The following is a 20,703-nucleotide window of genomic DNA, read 5'->3' on the forward strand; positions in this document are numbered from 1 at the left end:
AGGGTAGCCTCCCTCCACCTTCGGGTGGGGGGACGGGTCCTGACTGTTGTTTGTGCTTATGCACCAAACAGTTCAGAGTACCCACCCTTTTTGGAGTCCTTGGAGGGGTTGCTGGAGAGCGCTCCCACTGGGGACTCAATCGTTCTGCTGGGGGACTTCAATGCTCACGTGGGCAATGACAGTGAGACCTGGAAGGGCGTGATTGGGAGGAACGGCCCCCCCGATCAGAACCCGAGTGGTGTTCAGTTATTGGACTTCTGTGCTTGTCACAGACTGTCCATAACTGACACCATGTTCAAACATAAGGGTGTCCATATGTGCACTTGGCACCAGGACACCCTAGGCCGCAGTTCGATGATCGACTTTGTGGTCGTGTCATCGGACTTGCGGCCGCATGTCTTCGACACTTAGGTGAAGAGAGGGGCGGAGCTGTCAAGCGATCACCACCTCGTGTTGTGTTGGCTCCGATGGTGGGGGAAGATGCCGGTCCGACCTGGCAGACCCAAACGTATTGTGAGGGTCTGCTGGGAACTGGGAAAGCCTGGCGGAATCCCCTGTCAGAAGGAGTTTCAACTCCCACCTCCGGCAGAACTTCACTCACGTTCCGGGGGAGGCGGGGGACATTGAGTCTGAGTGGACCATGTTCCGTGCCTCCATTGTCGAGGCGGCCGACCGCAGCTGCGGCCGTAAGGTGGTCGGTACCTGTCGTGGTGGCAACCCCAGAACCCGCTGGTGGACATCAGCGGTAAGGGATGCCGTCAAGCTGAAGAAGGAGTCCTATCAGGCCTTTTTGGCCTGTGGGACTCCTGAAGCAGCTGATAGGTACCAGCTGGCCATGCGGAATGCAGCTTTGGTGGTTGCTGAGGCAAAAACTCGGGCGTGGGAGGAGTTCGGTGAGGCCTTGGAGGACAACTTCAGAGAGCTTCGAAGAAATTCTGGTCCACCATCAGGCGTCTCAGGAGGGGGAAGCAGTGCAGCATCCACACTGTATATAGTAGGGATGGGGCACTGCTGACCTCAACTCGGGAAGGTGTGACTCGGTGGGGAGAATACTTCAAAGACCTCCTCAATCCCGCAGACACGCCTTCCCATGAGGAAGCAGAGTCTGGGTTCTCTGAGGCGGGCTCTCCTATCTCTGGGGCTGAGGTCACCGAGGTAGTTAAAAAGCTCCTCGGTGGCAGGGCCCCAGGGGTGGATGAGATCCGCCCGGAGTTCCTAAAGGCTCTGGATGTTGTGGGGCTGTCCTGGTTGAACGCCTCTGCAACATCGCATGGACATCGGGGACAGTGCCTCTTGATTGGCAGACTTGGATGGTGGTCCCCCTTCTTAAGAAGGGGGACCGGAGGGTGTGCTCCAACTACAGGGGGATCACACTCCTCAGCCTCCCTGGCAAGGTCTATTCAGGGGTTCTGGAGAGGAGGGTCCGTCGGGAAGTCGAATCTCGGATTCAGGAGGAGCAGTGTGGTTTTCACCCTGGCCGTGGAACATAGGACCAGCTCTACACCCTCCGCAGGGTCCTTCAGGGGGCATGGGAGTTCGCCCAACCAGTCTACATGTGTTTTGTGGACTTGGAGAAGGCGTTCGAATGTGTTCCTCGGGGGGTTCTGTGGGGGGTGCTTCGGGAGTATGGGGTACCGGACCCCTTGATAAGGGCTATTCGGTCCCTATACGACCAATGTCCAAGTTTGGTCCGCATTGCCGGCAGTAAGTCGGATTTGTTTCCAGTGAGGGTTGGACTCCGCCAAGGCTGCCCTTTGTCACCAATTCTGTTCATAACTTTTATGGACAGAATTTCTAGGCGCAGCCAAGGCATTGAGGGTGTCCGGTTTGGTGGCCTCAGTATTGCGTCTCTGCTTTTTGCAGATGACGTGGTGCTGTTGGCTTCATCAAGCCGTGATCTCCAACTCTCACTGGAGCGGTTCACAGCCGAGTGTGAAGCGGTTGGGATGAGAATCAGCACCTCCAAATCTGAGACCATGGTCCTCAGTCGGAAAAGGGTGGCGTGCCCTCTCCAGGTTGGGGATGAGATCCTGCCCCAAGTGGAGGAGTTCAAGTATCTCGGGGTCTCGTTCACGAGTGAGGGAACGGTGGAATGGGAGATCGACAGGCGGATCGGTGCAGCATCTGCAGTGATGCGAACTCTGTATCGGTCCATCGTGGTGAAGAAGGAGCTGGGCCGAAAGGCAAAGCTCTCGATTTACCGGTCGATCTACGTTCCTTCCCCCACCTATGGTCACGAGCTGTGGGTCGTGACCGAAAGAACGAGATTTTGGATACAAGTGGCCAAAATGAGTTTCCTCCGCAGGGTGTCCGGGCTCTCCCTTAGAGATAGGGTGAGGAGTTTGTGTCAAGTTCGAACAACCTAGAACATTTAAAACACAGACAAAAAAGGAGAAGACAACAGTTTATATTTTTTACTCGCGAGGAGAACGGACAGAGATGTGCTCGCTACAAATGTCTATCCGCTCTGAAGATTTCTCTGCCGAACCCTCTTTTTATTTAGGGTAGTCCCTGTTTACATTTATTTTTTCTAAGGGATGGGGGGCAGAGAAACAACAGTAAAACAACACCTGGCATGATGCAATAAAAAAGTGACACAGTCATTCTAATCTGTTTAAGACATCCTCTCATTTGAAGATAACAACCATTGTTATTCTTATTAGCATTCAGAGGTCGCAACCTGCTCAAATGGCTCCCACTAACACTCTGGTGATCCCCCTGCTGATTTTGTCTGCCTGGAAAAGAACTTAAAACATAGCAATACACTTACACACAGATATAAACATTTGTATGGTCATGGAATGTAATACAAAGAATAAAGGAAAAATAAAAGAGTAAATATGAGATAACTTATATACATTATTCTAACAGTTCGGTCATCCGGGAGGGACTCAGAGTCGAGCCGCTGCTCCTCCGCATCGAGAGGAGCCAGATGAGGTGGCTCGGGCATCTGGTCAGGATGCCTCCTGGACGCCTCCCTGGTGAGATGTTCCGGGCACGTCCTACTGGGAGGAGGCCCCGGGGACGACCCAGGACACGCTGGAGAGACTATGTCTCCCGGCTGGCCTGGGAAGGCCTTGGGATTCTCCCGGAGGAGCTGGACAAAGTGGCTAGGGAGAGGGAAGTCTGGGCTTCCCTGCTTAAGCTGCTGCCCCCGCGACCTGACCCCGGATAAGCGGAAGAGAATGGATGGATGGACAAATCTTGAAGGTGTAAAAAGTTTTAGTTTGTAATGGAAATTTGTATTGTGTGTGTCCTGATTTGACTCTTATCATGTCATTACTGAGAACTTGAATCAAAACCTCTCCATGCAACTGCTGGGCTAAGTCACATCTTAGTTTGTTTGGACAAAGAGGTCACAGCAGGTCACAGCCCATTAAACCAGATGCAGCAGATCCAGCACCTGTCTCAAAGGAGAACCGATGGAGAGGAGATGGAGACCTGTTTTCAGTCAAGGTGTAAGATGTTTTATGGGTGCATGAAAGCCTCTAAATTGCATTCCAAGGTGTAATAAAGATTTCTTAGGTTTCTTAGTTTTGGTGTGATAGGTTTGGTGCATTCCAAAGGTGTAAGGTCTCCTGATAAAGATGGTTTACGAGTGCGTGAAAGCCTCCTACACTGCATTCTCAAAGGGTGATGATGTTTATTCCTCAGCTGGGAGTACCACCAAAGGGAGGGCTGCCTGAGAGCTGGAACTGGCCATTCCTGCTCGCATGCAGGCCTTTCTTCTTAAAAGGTATAAAAGGTGAGGAGTTTCATACTCCGGAGAGAGTCAGCTGCGGGTTACCTATGGACGCCCAGCCGGTTGAAGCTACTCTGCCTGGGTTGTAGGCTCTCCTTCCCTGTGTCAAGGTAAGAGGCGAAGCATATTTGGAATGCCACCATATATTGCCTTAGCTCAACCAAATATTTGTTTGTTTACTATGCTCTGTGGGGAATGAAACTACCAGTTTATTCTAGCATCATAGAATTGTTTCTGTGCTCTGTGGGGAATGAAACTACCAGTTTATTCTAGCATCATAGAATTGTTTGTTTGCATTGCTATGCGCTGCGGGGACTAAACGACACATTTAGTCTAGCATCATAGAGGTCTTTTGACTTATTATTTGTTTGTTTGTACTTATTGTTACTTAGTATTTCTATTCTCTGCGTGTAATAAATCACACATTCATTATAGCCCTAGAGGAGTGGTTTGATTCATTGTGTGAGTGAGTTTTCTGTGTACCCACCTCCTACGAACCTGTTTATTAAAGTTTTTCACAAAACATAGTTAAAAATGAAGCTTTACAAAACTCATAAACGAACAAAATGTATTGTACAAAGCTAACGGTCAAGTTGTATGCTTTCGCCATGCAGTAATTGTACAGGTGGACCTTTTCAAACACACATGCCGTACATTGCTAATCTGTACGTCCAGAGCGTTACTATGGCTCGGAGCGAGTGAAAACAACACAAGCCATTCAAACCTATAGTACACATTCGTCTGAAGGCGTGACCAAAGAAAAAATTCTGATCACACAATTCAGTGCCAAACACAATGTACCTGTTGCTGTGGCCGTCCATTTTGTTGATCTTATCAAAGAAATGTGCCCAGATTCAAAGATTACATCCGGGCTACAAGTACTGTGTAAGCTTACATGCATAGATGTAAGGGCAAATTACAACTTTCATCAGATTCAGTCCACCCCAGAGTTGACAAGTATGATAAGTAAAGACAAATATTACGTACACTCACCGTTTATTGACGCTGTCTTTATAATACATCTATGGCTGCACTTGCCGCACACACGTTATGACCTTTGAACCCTGTAAGTCTAAGTGACATCATTGGACAGGACCTGTCCAATGACTTCGGATCCTGTTCAATGATGTTGCAGCTTTTTGGACGCATTTTTCTTGGCACGCAGCATTTTTGACTGATGGAACTCGAGCGTCGTCATTGGATAATTTACGACGGGGACTGACTTAACTAACTTAAAGTAACGTCTGAATCCGGTGTCGGGCAGATCAAGGAATGGAGAACATTGCAGCTCATTAAAAAAAAAAAAGGTATGTATCTTTGGCAAATTCACTTGGGCTAAAAGTTTGCCAGATTTAGACAGCAAGTGTTTATATTGGTTCTGATACTTTTTGATGGTCGCCATGTGTCAAATTGATGCTATAGATATCGAAGCTATAAGCAAAGACCACACGTAGCCTTTAACTTACGGTTAGCTAATGTATATGTAACACTGAAAATTATACTAATAGAAGTATTACTATTTCTAAAAACAGGGGACCACTTGAACTTACATCAATTGTGTATGACTGAAAAACTTTGTGGTCTTGTTGTAGCGCCACACATTTCTCTAGCTTCATGCAGCTAGCCTAAGGTAAGGACCTTAATTTGCCTGCACATGTCCACTTGTCCACGTATTGTCCGGGGCCCCCTGGGGGGATTTAGACATTACTGGGAATGCCTTTTTACATTGTTTTTCACGGGACCATTAAGCACATACCTAAATTGATTATTTCACATGAACTCCAAAAACAATCCATAAAGAGCAGTAATATTTTCTGTTTGTTAATTTGTTAATTACCTCTGTGTGGCTGTTTATTATATACAGCACATCGTTATATTGAAAAGATAGTGAGAGATATTTTGTTAAAATGCTTTTCTAATACAGAAGATGCATTGTTTCTGTCATTATTTGATTTCAAAGATTTCAGTTTTATTTTGTCCTAGACCATGTTAAAGGGTGATTATTTTGGGGGGTAACATAGCATGTTAATAACCACAAGTAGCCTATCTGAATTTGTGTCTTTGTTTATTAAAAAAATCTTTTTGTTGTATAACCAAGTTTCCTATCCATACAGAGAAGGCATACTTGAAATGCATGGATGTTGCATGTATCGCTGAGTATTTTGTGAGTATCTGAAGTCAGATCTAAGTTTCCTCTTTTTTTGGAAATCAACGTATGATCACCCTATTATCATTACAAAGTCGAGACGTAGGGAATTGAGAAGGTTCATATTTCCAAGATATGTTATCTGTGAGCAGGCTTTATGAACAGTGTCTAGAACAAAAGAGCCGTACAACTTGCGCTAGAAAAGGGCAATCCTTACAGAAATCACAGCCTGGAGTTTTACTGTAACATTTACTGTAACGTTAATTTCTTTGTGTTGTACAGTTGTTGGTCTGGTGGATTAGGATCATCTTTCTCAGTTCTTTGGTGGCCTGATATAATTAAATTAATACAATCTGTGTGTCTATAGATATCAATGAGTTGCTGCACCAAACCATGAGGGAAAAAATGACTTGATTAAACAAAATAATTGTACATTGTGATAGAAGAGTTTCAGCTAAAATGACAGGAAAGGTGAACAAAACTGTGGTGAGACCAGCGATGTTGTTTGGTCTAGAGACAGTGTCACTGAAGAAAAGACAGGAGACAGAGCTGGAGGTAGCAGAGATGAAGATGCTGAGGTTCTCTCTGGGAGTGACCAGGATGGATAGGATCAGGAATGAGTACATCAGAGGGACAGCACATGTTAGAGGTTCTGGAGATAAAGTCAGAGAGGCCAGACTGAGATGGTTTGGACATGTCCAGAGGAGAGATAGTGAATATATTGGTAGAAGGATTCTGAGTTTTGAACTGCCAGGCAGGAGGCCTAGAGGAAGACCAAAGAGGAGGTTTATGGATGTAGTGAAAGAGGACATGAAGGTAGTTGGTGTGAGAGATGCAGAAGACAGGGTTAGATGGAGGAATCTGATTGGCTGTGGAGACCCCTGAAGGGAAAAGTCCAAAGGAGAAGAAGAAGAAGAGCCGTACATTGAACCGCCTTTTTAAATAATTAATGTGTTGTACTTTTATGTACTGAACAGGATAAATGGCCCAGCAGAAAATAAAAGAGACGCCCAAAAGAGTGTGAAACCCACCGAAGGAGATGAGTTTCTACGAACCAGACCCCAGCTCACCCAGAGATGACAGAGATGGTATGAGCTATTATTTACTGTTATTTTTAATTTACTTTACACACTGTTGTCACTGAAATCTTTGACATTCTCTGGTGTCATTGGATTTTTTAATCATCAATATGTTGGGAAACTTGAGGCACAAATAGTGTTTTGTTTTCTAGGAAATGTTAAGAGTGTATAACCCTCACTTGAAACTTCAGAAATTTGCAACTCTATTGGTCAAATTATTACTGCACCTGGAGATGGGAAATTTATTTAATAATGTTATTTTGATATAATATATCAAAAAAATCATTAAAAAACAACTTTTCCAGAAAAACATCAAAACCAGAAGTAGGCAACATTAAAATACTGAAATACTGTATTAATACAGGTTTTTTTTTTTTGTAAGAACTCAGGTTGTCACAATACTAGAATTTCCAATACTGATACCCGGGAAAATACTCAATACTTGATTCCATTTTCAATTGTGTGGAAAATAAAGATCAGAACTGTAACATCAATGACCCCCGCCCCAATATCAAATCGTAACAGGATGCCCGTTTTAATCTACCTCACTGTGTAATCAGAGAACCCAGGGTTACATTAGTAAACTAATGTTTTCTCAGCTTCAGTCTGTGACTTTGAGAGAAACAGAGTGTGCACTTAGTCTGCTGGATGCTGCCGGCACAGCACACGTATTCAAGAGGTGTTGTGATGGAGTGTGCTGTCAGTATCAATACTTTTGCAATTTAATATTGTATCTGGATACAATGATTACTCAAAATCTCCTTTATTTACTTTTGTGTTGAATTTTAGGTCATTTAGTATTTTTGACATTTGAGGATGGATACACGGCAAAAATTTTAATGTCTGTGATATACAAAGCAAAGGTGATGAACCCATCGCTTGCCTCAGAGATCTGAAGGCAGGAGAAGAAGTTCTGGCATGATGGTCTGACAACAGGTTCTACAGTGCCACCGTGGACGTCATCGGAAAAGCTCACAAGACAGTGGGTTACAAAAAAAGGCCACAAAGAAGGACATTAAAAAAGTGATGCAGCAGCTCAGAGTCTACAACCTTCCATCCTTACCTCAAGCAGGTCATTCCATCTCTGCACAGGATCCCCCACATGCTGTGGAACACGGCGTCATCCAGTTTCCAACTGCCTGGCCAGTGTACCAACCTCCATCTTCCGAATCATCTCCACCTGTCCAGCCACAACATCAGCCCATAACTGCCTGGCCACAGTGCCAACTTCCAGATTCTCAGCCATCTGCACATATGCATCAATATTACCCTTCACAGCGTCATCATAGACCTACAGACCTACCAAAACATCAGCCTGTTTTGATAGACTTGGACCAGCAAAGACAGCCACCATCTCCTACTGGAACAGCCTAAGATAGCCTTCTCAAAATGCTGTAGAGTCCTGTTACACAACAACAAGCTGCTGTTCTTGAGGACCAGATCCAAACTAGTATGTCTACACATGAGACATCTTCAAGCTCATCTTCAGATACTTTTATCCTGGAGCTTGATCCCATTCCAGAATGTGGAGAACCATGTTTGAGTTTGAATCAACAGAAAACAGATCATGGAAGCCATGTGGGGCATGCAGGGCAGAGGTGGGAAACTTAGAGGAGGAGAAAGCCAAACCACAGAATTTGCTCTCTGGTATAAGTACGTTTGTTTTGTCTTTGTTGATATCAATTGTTCCTTTATCACTAGTCCTTTTTTTTCAATCACAGTTTTCCTAAGGTACCCAATTGCTATTCAGTACTATATACCCAAGCAGTGTAAAATGAACTATAATTTAAAATAACCTGGGCAATGATCAATTGTACAAAATAAAATTATAATTATATATATTTGTAAAGGTCTAAAAAAATCGTTACTTTAGACATTGGTAGTTATTGGGTGCTGAAGCTAAAACATTTGTTTGTTTTTTTAAATCCAAAGATTTCATGATGGGTTAAATTTTTGATCAAACATGTCTCTTCCTTCTCTCGACTTTATGATTGCTGCTGTATCCCTGTGAGGTCATTTATCTTTTGTGTCCCAGGTGGTGAGCAGCTTGAGGCATTAGAATGCTTTGTGGACAAAATGGAGCAGATTCAACTTCAGGCTGGTGTTTTGGCTCCAACAAACAGATCTGGGAAGCAAGAGCTGTATCCAGAAAGTGGCCTCTACTTGTCTTCTACTCGCCTGGCTGCAATCCATGCAGAAGCAAAGAAAGACTGCCTTCCCTGATTCCATCTTGTTTTGAGACAAATTTTTCACTGCAGAGGAGTGGCGAAATTCTGTGACGTTTGGGAAACAAGGAAAAGTGCCAGATGGGAAGACGGTGCTGGATAAAGTCAAAGTCGAAGGGACTTTAAGTAAGTATATTGGTCGTGATAGTTCATGATTTATGGAACTGTTACAAAAAAGTTGTAGAGATGTGTTCATAAATATGTGTGGGAACCCCAGGTAGAGAGCCAAGTCATGCTCACAATGGATCCTTTGGACTTTGGTTATGAATAAAAAAATGTGTATGGCTGTGAACTGCATGAGACTTCTAATCTTTTTGATCCCGTTGGAATTATCATGAATCATGCATTTTCCATTTTCATATATAACTTTACAATAAAAGTCACATTTACAATTACTACACTCCCAAGTGTTGCCAAGTAACGCCATGCTACCCAGAGCTGCTGAAGCTAGCGTGAACATGATACCGTACACGTGTTTCATTTGTGCATTTAGTCAGATTCACGTTGGAGATCAAGCCTGGCTCGTTCTTTGCTTCCCAGCTGAAAAGAAATAGGAGTTGCTGCACAAACACACCAGCTAAGATATATTTGTGAATGAAACAGCCAGGTTGATACAATTTAAAAAAAAAAAGTTTATATAAAAGTTCTCAGCTAATCATAACTGAGACTGATTTTAGATCATAAGTCATGAGCATTTTAATCTGCCATTGGTCAAAAGGTTAAAAACGAGGAAAAATGGCTTTGAACATTCCACAGGATTCCTCGGCCGTGTCTCAGCATCCTTAATCCTATGGTCCCTATAGGTGTGTGTAATGTAAACAGCAAGTGTAACGTGAGGTCATGTTTGCTGGCTGGCCCATCTTATAGTTAAAGTTTTTTGTGTACATAAAGTTCATAATATGACCCAGGAATAACATGATTGCATCATTTTCAATGGATTTGCCGATGGATAGCTGAACAGAAGGAAGCAAAATTTTAAAATAAGTACTTTGTCGTTTTGTTTTCTTGAAATACGTATTCACCATGATATAGTTGGTACAGTGTTGAAAGTACAAAACTCATAAAAATATCAAAATAGCTCAAATCTTTCTATTTTGACTCTGAGCAATAAATGAACGTCAATGACTTCCGACAGGTTTTCCCAGACTACCAAACATGTTGTATCGTGTGAGATGAGACATTTAGTTTACTAACTTTCCCTTCGCTAGTTTCTGACTAAGTTTTTCTTTAATCAGGTTTCATTTTGTAGAGAAATAAATGAACAAACATCACGTATAACTCATGACACAGTTCACCGGATCAGGCGTTGTCGATTGCTGTTTTCTGCTGTACATACAGTATGTGTCACCCTACTCCAAATACCTGTATTTGATCTGATACTTTTGCTTTTTTAAGCTATTAAAAAAAGTTATTCAACTTGCTGGCGGCTGTTAGCTCCAGCTGCTAGCCTAGTCTGCTTTTGTTTATCTCCCCGGCTCCCTCTGTACTGCCGCTGGATCTTGGTGGGGATGAGCTTGTGAATCCCAGGTTCTCCTTTGACCTTCATGGACAGCATTTCCTCTCTGGAGTACATAAGCACAGTACTGTCCATGGTGGTTAAAGAAATAAAAGTAAAGACGCAGATAAGACAAAGAAAAACAATAAAAACCGAAGACATACAACAGAGCAGACGAAAACCTGCGGTTAGCTCACGCATGCGCAGTTCATGATCCTCTTTATTCCTCCGAGTTGCCACAACTCTGCACATCTCCCTTGTTCTTAAAAATGGGCACCAACACACTTCTCCTCCATTCCTCAGGCATCTTCTCACTATCTAAGATCCTGTTGAACAACCCAGTCAGAAACTCTACTGCCACCTCTCCTAGACACTTCCAAACCTCTACAGGTATATCATCAGGACCGACTGCCTTTCCACTCTTCATCCTCTTCAGTGCTGTTGGAATTATATCTTTTTATGTTATGTTGGAATTATATCTTTTTATGTTATTTTGCTGTGGAAAGTTACTGAGCTTAAAGTTCATCTTAGGTCACATCACGTGACAGTTAGAACTGCTGACTTATGCTAATTGCTTGCACAGCTAGTCGAGCAGAAACTCTTGCAAGGCCGTCTTCCTCTTTCTTCTCTGAGAATTGGCGTATATCTTCTTAGATAATTGGCGTATAGCTACGATAGTTTTCATGACCTGTCTGCTTATCACCTCTTGCCAGGCCGTCTGCAAGGCCGTCTTCCTCTTTCTTCTCAGATAATTGGGGCATCATGACATCACCTGAATGTAACCCACTGTCTTGCCTGCTATCTTGCAGCTGTTGTGATACCAGGTGAACCCCGCCTTCTGATGTGCATAAAATCCATGTGCTGCAAGTGCATCCTCGCACTCTGCAGGAAGTAATCTCCCATGAGACAAAGTGCCGAGAATATTCTCTTTGCAATTGAAAAATAAACTTTGAAGCTTCGACATTTCACTGAGTGTTTTGTTTATTTAACTCTGTTCAGAAATTGTCCACAACCAAGAGAAAACGAACACGAGGCTGGAGGACCAAGGGTCTTTAGGACCATATTATTTGGCTCCACTTCAACATTTGGTGACCCCGACGTGATCTTGGCTGGACTCCTGCCGGACAGAGACAACTCCAAAGGGTACCCCGACTTGTAAGGTAAGAGGAACTTTGCCTCTTAGGGCCTTGTCTCTGCCTGTCAGTATAAGGTTAAAATCTGTCTTTCCCTATTTGGAAAACGTTCTAGAATCATTGACTCGAACACCAGTGATTTGATTTAATAGACGTCTTTTTGTGAATGTCAAACCGGACGCTGTTTGGATTGATCGGTCTTTTAATTATACTTTGTGTCAGCGTCTGGTGGTTCTTACACCTAAATTATTCTTACAGTAAGAACACTCAACTAGGTTTACAGACGTTCAAACCTAGTTGTTTTAATACTGCGGTCGCTCAAAGAGTTTGTGGGGTTGCCCCAGCTGATGACATTAGGCTGTAGAGGTTAAAGCAAACTATTGGCTAAAAACGTCTGGTAAATTCTTCCATAACTGAGTAGACTGAGAGGATTGTCTGGGACATCCTGCGCGCTAGAGATTTTGCGTCTGGGACGCCCGTCTGGGAATATTAGTGAAACGATCCGGGATCGTGGGTCGAGTGATACTGAGTTCCGTGTTGAGGTTCTCGGAGGAAACGACGCCGAATTTTCTTAACTAAATTGGGAAAAGGCCTAATAGAATTTACAATGGAAGGTGAATTCGATCGGGAAACAGACTGGTTCAACTGGAACTTAATTCCAGACGACCCAGATGGTGCACCATTAGAAAATCAAGCAAAATTGCTATTTTAGTGGCATCCGAGGGACTGCCCACAAAGATCCGCAGTAAGACGGAGTCTGAAATGAAAGATTGGTTTGAAGATTGCTGTAAAAAAGGATGGTTACCACCGCTAACATCCAAAAAATCATTCGTCTTACTGATGAAAGAGGTTGAAAAAGCATGCATTAAAAAGTTAAATGTACTGGCCACAACTGTCTCTGCAACAAATAGAATCAGTATTCCAGGAAGGCGGGCACGAGAGTCATATGTAAAGGTGGAAAAAGTTAAGTCACATGTACGATTGCTGTCAATGGGAGGATCAGTCAGAGTAAGTAGACAAGAGGTCAAAGAAAAGTGTGCTTGGAATAATCCTGACCCGCCTCCTTATCTGGGGGAGAATTTTGCATCTGTTTTTTCCAAAACTAACCCGTTTGCCAGTAATCCTTATGCAGAATTACAACAGACTCTGACTCTGACTCAGACCAAACCAGACCCGCCGTCACTATACTTCCAGACACCAGTCTGGAACATCACCAGCGGGAAACTGCACATGGATCAGACCGCCCCATCCGCGCCCACACCCGCGACTGAAGGTAAAGTGGTACCGGAACATGTCAGAATCATGGCCGCGCCCTGTGAACGAGCTAACAAACAGCTTAAAGATGAGTTTGAAGAAATCCTCAGGACCAGTAAAACTTATCCGGACCTGAGGCTTGCCCTGAGTGAGTTCAAGACGGAGCTGCTGCGCAGAGGGAATGCCTCCCGCAGCGTCAGAGACGAACTCCGTCAGAGGGTCCTACAAGCAGAACAAGAAGCGGAGGAACACTTCAAGACGTCACTCAAACATCATGAGGTATCATTTGACAACGAACAACATTCCACTTTACAGAAACAGGTGGCTGCACTTCAGGAACAGCTCTGTCGCCTCTCTTCCCGAGTGGAACCTCCCGTCTCCGCTCTTCCCCTCCCTTCTCTCCCTCCCCGGCCTCCAGCAGCGGAACCTCCCGTCTCCGCTCTTCCCCTCCCTTCTCTCCCTCCCCGGCCTCCAGCAGCGGAACCTCCCGTCTCCGCTCTTCCCCTCCCTTCTCTCCCTCCCCGGCCTCCAACCCCGCCTCCCTGTCAGCCCACCTCAGAGGGACCTGTGACTCGATCCAGAGCCGCTGTACAAGCTCCATTGATGGATACAGTGGACCCCAACTCCGGACGGCGTGTTGCCGTCTACCGCCCTTTCCCTGCAGCAGATCTCAATGCCATGCTTCAGACATTGCCACCTATTTCATCGGGGGGACGCAATTGGTTTGCATCCGTGCAGCGTCAGGCTATGGGCCACGACTTGTGTGGTGGTGACATGCAAATGATTTTAACTAAAGTATGTCCTTTGTCTATCTTACCACAGGTTCTAGAGGAAACAGGGGTGGGTCGTATGGCTAAAGATGAACCTCTAGACCACGAAAATTTGGACCGCATTGACGTAGGTCTTAACGCACATTTCCCTTTGCCTCTGTGTGCTGTCCATGACATGGTGTTCACTCCAAAAGTTGGAGAGGACGCGACTACTTACGTTGATCGGGCCAAAACTGAATATCACATTAAAACAGGTTTTCTACATAATACCTCGCCTTTCCATGACTCAGTCTTTCGAGCTTCCATTTTGAAGGGGATTCCCAAAACAGTGGTTACCGCCATGGAAAACATACCAGATCTGGCTGAAATGACGGATGACCGGTGGTGTTCCTGCCTGAGACACTTTCTGAGGAGACATGCCAAAGAAAAAGATACTAAGGTAGAAAAACATCAAACTGCTGTTTCTCAATTGACCGTCATGCAGATCCAGGACATCAAGAAGAAAGAGGACTCTGTTTCCTCTCCTGCCTCTGCTCTTCCACCTGATGATGCAGATAGAATGATGTATCAGTCGGGGCCACGATCTTGGGGTGGGGCTGACACTCAACGTTACGTATGTTTCCGCTGTGGCAGAGAAGGTCATTGGGTCAAAGATTGCCCCGAGAGGCCCCCACCTAGGGGGCGTGGTAGTGGATTCCAACGCCCTCGTGGACGTGGCAGAGACATGGGACGGTGGCAGTCTCTAGATCGGCAGCAGTACCAACAGCGCCGCCCAGTGGACTCCAACCAAGGTTCGCCCGTCCCGAATCGCCAGCGTCTGCCCCCTGGTGAACAGTTCTCACAATGAAGATGCCCTGAACCCACGGACATAGGCATGCAGGAGCCTATGATCACCATTACGGTAGGAGGAGTGTCAACTCCTTTTATGGTTGATACTGGTGCCCGTTATTCCACCATCCAACGGCTTCCTCCTGGCGCCTATGTCACCAATGACGTAATTCCTTTAGTTGGGTTCAAGGGTGAAGAAATTGCCCTGCCAAAGACTTCCTCCATTTTGGTTTCTGCACACAACCAGTTATTAACTCACTCCTTTATCCTGGCTCCCTCCAGCCCTGCCAATCTTTTAGGGCGTGATTTAATGTGCAAGTTGTGTCCTTTGATAAAGTGTTCTGCCGACGGCCTGCAACTGATGTTTCCGGATGGATCATCCCGACTGTGCCTGTCTGCCACCAACCCCGTCAACACCATGTTTCCGGTACATGCCAAAGTTGCTGTGGTGTGCATGTATGCTGACATCTTTTGGGTTGTGATGGACACTGATGCTGGACAGTGGACTCCTGTTGAGACTTTCTGGACAAAGTGGTCGCCCTGGGTCCGTCACCTACGCCCCTATGATCTGGTCTCTGACGCTTTGCATTGTACTCTGTATTATGACAGGATGGAAGACACAATTTTCCTGGGAGCCTTCCAGGAGGTGGAAGGACTCCCGTGGGATCTCTCTCTCCAAGATCTCTACGTAGGACCTCAGGGTGTGGCTTGGGCCGTATCCTTGACGCCCGAACAGCAGAAGTGGTATCGTATGGATGATCCTCCAGATCCTTCGATGCCGCCTTGCTATCCTCATGTCTCCTTGGCTGTCTCCCCAAAACACACACAGAAAGATCTGGGTCCCTTCGTGAAAGCTTGCATCGATGCTGATGATTGGAAGCCGACATTCTACTCTGGTTTGCACTATTCTGCATCTCTTGACTCATATCGCATTTTGTCTCCAGAATTTGTGATCCCTTCCGTCCTAGAACACAGCGTCCTGGACAGGCACCATGGCAGAGAAACATCCGACAGCGATTTGGCACCTGCGCTGATTGACTCTCTTCCCGACTCCCTCTGGACCCAGGGTCCTACGGATGTCGGTCGTTGTGACGTCACGCCAGTCACGTTTCAAATGAAACCGGGTCCCATTTGGGTTCCTCAATATCCGGTTCCTGCGAAGGGTAAGGCCGGTGTAACTGAGACCATAAACGGGTTGCTTGAAGCTGGTGTGCTTGCTCTAATTGAAAGCTCTCCTTTTAATACACCCATTCTCCCTGTAGAAAAGAAAGGTACAGGCAAATGGAGGATGGTCCATGATTTGAGAGCTATAAATGCTGCAGTCACCACTCCCACCCTTCCGGTCCCGAACCCTCATGCTGCACTCTCACTGTTGTCGCCCTCTCACACTCACTTCACTGTCATCGACTTGGCTAATGCTTTTTTCAGTATTCCTCTTCATCCATCCATGAAACCTTATCTGGCCTTCACCTGGGATGGAAGGAGATACTCCTACAACTGTCTGTCCATGGGGTTCCTCCTTTCTCCTGGTCTCTTCAACGTCCATCTTCGTGAGCTTCTGAAACCTTTGTCTCTTCCGCCCGGTGTGCTCCTCGTCCAGTACGTCGATGACCTCCTGGTTGCGGCTCCATCAGAGCAATCCTGTCTGGACACGACTCACTCTCTGCTCCTTCGTCTCCATGAAGTAGGCCTTAAAGTTTCTAAATCCAAAATTCAAGTTGCCAGAACTCAAGTCTCTTTCCTTGGTCGCTGTGTATCCCGGATGGGCACAGGCCTCTCCTCCTCGCACAGAGAAGACATTTTACACTCTGCTCGTCCATCTACCGTGAAGCAAATGCTAGCTTTTCTGGGGTTGTGTAACTACTCTCGCCATCATGTTGTTGACTTCTCAGAGTGCACGCATCCTCTCCATGCTATGGTCAAGGAAGTCGGCATGCGGAACCTTTCAGCCGCTTTGGCCTGGACTCCGGACGCTGATGCTGCCTTTTCTCACCTTAAGGCATGTTTGGCCTCTGCTACATCTCTTTCCATTCCTGACTACAATAAGATGTTTTTCCTCGATGTGGCTGAAAAAGCAAGCAGTGTTTCTGCTGTGCTTTTTCAAAAGGGGGATAGAGGAGAACGAAACGTCTGTATGTATGTCTCAACACCATTGGACAATTATGAAAAACGCCAAACGCCCTGTTCATCTTTTGCCTCAGCACTAGCTAGGTTGGTCCAGAAAACTGCCCACGTGGTACTTCATCATCCACTGACCATCAGAACTGGACACAGCACTGTCCAATACATCACAAGCCAATTCTTCACCATGACTGGAGGACGCCAACGCAAGATTGAATCGGTCATCACTCAACCACACATCATCTTCATCCATGAAGGGATCAATATGGCTGATGGTCTGATTGAAGGTACCCCACACTTTTGTACAGAAAAAGTCCAAGACGACACAAAACTCAGAGATGACTTGTACGAACAGCCATTGACTAACCCCGACATGACGTTGTTCACCGACGGATGTTGTTTTAAAGGCATGGATGGCCTGCAATCAGGTTTTGCCATAGTTCAACATCAAAACGACGATTTTGAGACAGTTAAGGAAGTCAGACTGGACGGACCACAGTCAGCACAGAGAGCTGAAATCCTAGCAGTCGCAGAAGCTCTAGGACTCGCAAAAGACCAAACTGTAAATATCTACACTGATTCTGCTTATGCTCATTTGGTTGTACATACTGCATTAAGTGAATGGCAACGGAACAATTATCAGACAGCAACAGGAAGTCCAATTAAACACCTGAAAGAGGTAATGCATCTCCAGGAAATGCTGATGTTGCCAAAAGCTGTTGCTGTTATCAAGTGTCCAGGTCATTCCAGAAAAAATGACCTGATTGCAAATGGAAACGCCGCAGCAGATGCAGCTGCTAAAAAGGTGGCAGGTTATCAGCCAGCACTCCAACTCTCGGTGAGTGACAAAGAAATTGATTGCAAAATAACGAATGATGTGATCCGAGAGTGGCAGGTGAAAGCTAGCCCAGAAGAAAGGAGTTTGTGGAAGGCAAAAGGGGGTGAAAAGAATGATGAAGGAATCTGGAACAAAGAAGGTAAACCTGTGCCGCCTCAAAAACAATTGAAAGTTTTGATTCAAGAAGCCCATGGACCATGCCACGTAGGCACGGACGAAACACTGAGACGTCTCTGTGGCTGGTGGCATCCGTTCATGAGAACAATTGTGAAAAGTGAACTGCAGGACTGCAGTGTTTGCAATAGGCATAATTGCCTGCCAACAACTAAACCACCTCCAGGGGTGCAGGACCAGGAAGTGACAGCACCTGGTCAGGTAATTTCAATGGATTTTACCGACATGATCCAATCGGTTAATGGGTATCGATACCTGTTAGTGATTGTTGACTCTTTTTCAGGATGGCCTGAGGCTTATCCATGCAGAGCAGAGACAGCAGCTTCTGTAGTGAAACATTTGGTTAACCATTACATTCCAACTCATGGTTTTCCGAGAAAAATCAGGTCAGACAATGGAACTCATTTCAAAAACAAACATCTACAACAGGTGGAAAGTATGTTGGGATTGAGACACACTTTTGGCGCTGTGTATCACCCTCAGTCACAGGGAAAGGTCGAACGAATGAATCGCAACATCAAAGAAAAATTGTCAAAATCCATGGCCTCGTCAAAGATGAATTGGCTACAGGCCCTCCCTGTGGCTCTGTTGAATGTCAGAATGTCATTGAATTCATCCACAGGTTGGACCCCATTTGAGGCACACACTAACAGACCTTTTCCAGCTCCCACAGCTCCATTGGAACCAGTTCCCGGATTCCAAGGCCCAAAAGGCCTCCGCGAACTAACAGTCAATTTTTCCCATCTCACAGAACCACAGGAGAAACCACCAAAAAGTGTGAATGTGTGTGAATGGGTGTGGCTGAGAGTAATCAAACGAAAATGGTCTGAACCTAGGTGGACAGGTCCCCATCAAGTCATTGAGAGAACCGGAACCGCAGTTCGGCTTCTAGGAAGAGGGGACACGTGGTTTCATCTGACGTCCACCAGGCCTGCAAAGACCCCAACGGGAGTCGCTCTCCCCTCTCCAAAAGCTGCTAATAGTGGTGACGACCACTAGGGCATCCGCCCCAACTGAGGACATCGAGCAACGGCTCCAACTGAGGACATCGAGTGAGTGGTTGTTCAACGTGGCGTAAAGTCACAAAGCAACCCGAGAGCAGGCAATTACGTTCAGTAACTGACCTAAGCTTTTGAAGAGACCCCAGCGGTCACGGTGCAGCGTTCCCGAGCATCGCTCTCAACCAGCGTCCGGACGAGCCAGTATCCAGAGGGGTCAACCCAGAGGAAAAGGTGCAAGACCTCCCTCTCTACAAGCAACAACCGTTATCTTCAGTCTAAAAAAAAAAAAAAAAAAACATGCTGTATTTCCTTGTTTTTAGTCTTTTGGCTGTCACTGCTGCATCCTCTCCTGACAAATGTTTACAACAGTATGGTGGGTTAACGCTTAGCTACACTGAGGGGGCTACAGCTTCTTATACCTTTGATCTCTGCAAAGTAATTAACTGCAGGGGTCCTGGCGCACCATGGCGACACTATGATGTTTACATCTGCAGTCACAGTGACAACTCCCTTAATGACCCGTGGTGTGCTTCTTGGTCCTCTGTTTGGTATTCCACAGAACATGGGTTCCAGCCCCCCACTTCTGGATTGGGCTCCTTCTTTTCTCTGCAAAGGGATTACTCCCCCACAAGTAATCCTTTAACTCTGTCCATTAAACCCCTATTTTTCCCAACATCTCAATGTCATGCTAGTGTTATGGAACCCTGCGGAAGGTTCTCTCCCGGCAGCAGGTTTTGCTCTACAGATTTTCTACATTTAATTTTAGGTGTTGGACTCTTTCGAGTCCAAAAGGGGGATTGTTGGAATTATATCTTTTTATGTTATGTTGGAATTATATCTTTTTATGTTATTTTGCTGTGGAAAGTTACTGAGCTTAAAGTTCATCTTAGGTCACATCACGTGACAGTTAGAACTGCTGACTTATGCTAATTGCTTGCACAGCTAGTCGAGCAGAAACTCTTGCAAGGCCGTCTTCCTCTTTCTTCTCAGATAATTGGGGCATCATGACATCACCTGAATGTAACCCACTGTCTTGCCTGCTATCTTGCAGCTGTTGTGATACCAGGTGAACCCCGCCTTCTGATGTGCATAAAATCCATGTGCTGCAAGTGCATCCTCGCACTCTGCAGGAAGTAATCTCCCATGAGACAAAGTGCCGAGAATATTCTCTTTGCAATTGAAAAATAAACTTTGAAGCTTCGACATTTCACTGAGTGTTTTGTTTATTTAACTCTGTTCAGAAATTGTCCACAACCAAGAGAAAACGAACACGAAGCTGGAGGACCAAGGGTCTTTAGGACCATATTATTTGGCTCCACTTCAACAGTGCCCTCCTCACTTCATCCTGACTAATCTTTGCTACTTCCTGGTCCACAACAGTCACCTCTTCTAGTCTTTGTTCTCTCTCATTTTCCACGTTAATCAACTCTTCAAAGTACTCTTTCCATCTTCCCATCACACTACTGGCACCTGTCAATAGACTTCCATCCCTATCCTTAATCACCCTAACCTGCTGCACGTCCTTCCAATCTCTGTCTCTCTGTCTTGCCAACCTGTATAGATCAGTCTCTCCCTCCTTACTGTCCAACCTAGCATACAAGTCATCATAAGCCCCTTGTTTGGCCTTTGCTACCTCTACCTTCACCTTACGCTGTATCTCCCTGTACTCCTGTCTACTCTCCTCAGTCCTCTCAGTGTCCCACTTCTTCTGCATTCCTCTCCTGGATACCAAACCTGCCCATCACCTCCTCATCACCTCTGTTTCCTAGACCAACATGTCCATTGAAGTCTGAAAAAGACATGGAACATGTCCATTGAAGTCAGATGGAACAGAAGAACAAAACATTTAATATCATATTAAAATACGAAGGTGTACAGTACTGTTGCACCGTGATGT

The 20,703-nt window shown here is 45.6% G+C and overlaps 1 protein-coding gene across 17 annotated transcripts; it reads left to right on the forward strand.

Moving 5' to 3' along the window:
- The first annotated feature begins 11,712 nt into the window (after window positions 1-11,712).
- LOC137589470 (uncharacterized) lies at window positions 11,713-20,092 on the forward strand. Of its 17 annotated transcripts, none has more exons than XR_011034181.1 (4): window positions 11,855-13,353; window positions 13,897-13,971; window positions 15,617-15,835; window positions 15,935-20,083. XR_011034181.1 is itself a non-coding variant. In XM_068307255.1 (4 exons), exons 1-4 carry the CDS (start codon window positions 12,583-12,585, stop codon window positions 18,666-18,668), a joined length of 999 nt encoding a protein of 332 aa, XP_068163356.1. In that variant the 5' UTR covers window positions 11,855-12,582; the 3' UTR covers window positions 18,669-19,753. The 17 variants fall into 17 exon arrangements, 3 of the variants coding, with proteins under 3 accessions (XP_068163356.1, XP_068163354.1, XP_068163355.1); XR_011034192.1 differs by lacking the exon at window positions 15,617-15,835 and adding an exon at window positions 14,099-14,283 and having other exon boundaries at window positions 18,642-19,753; XM_068307255.1 differs by lacking the exon at window positions 15,617-15,835 and adding an exon at window positions 14,158-14,283 and having other exon boundaries at window positions 18,642-19,753.
- Window positions 20,093-20,703: the final 611 nt, after the last annotated feature.

Source organism: Antennarius striatus, chromosome 22, assembly GCF_040054535.1.
Source record: "Antennarius striatus isolate MH-2024 chromosome 22, ASM4005453v1, whole genome shotgun sequence".
Taxonomy (NCBI): domain Eukaryota; kingdom Metazoa; phylum Chordata; class Actinopteri; order Lophiiformes; family Antennariidae; genus Antennarius; species Antennarius striatus.

Excerpts from the sequence above, each read along its gene's own strand:
- LOC137589470 (XM_068307253.1), top strand. The coding sequence starts at position 12,583 with ATGAAAGATTGGTTTGAAGATTGCTGTAAAAAAGGATGGTTACCACCG. Across the intron at positions 13,972-14,157 it reads AAAATTTGGACCGCATTGAC|GGGATTCCCAAAACAGTGGT; the intron begins GTAGGTCTTAAC and ends TCCATTTTGAAG. Across the intron at positions 14,284-18,641 it reads CCAAAGAAAAAGATACTAAG|GTGGACAGGTCCCCATCAAG; the intron begins GTAGAAAAACAT and ends GTCTGAACCTAG.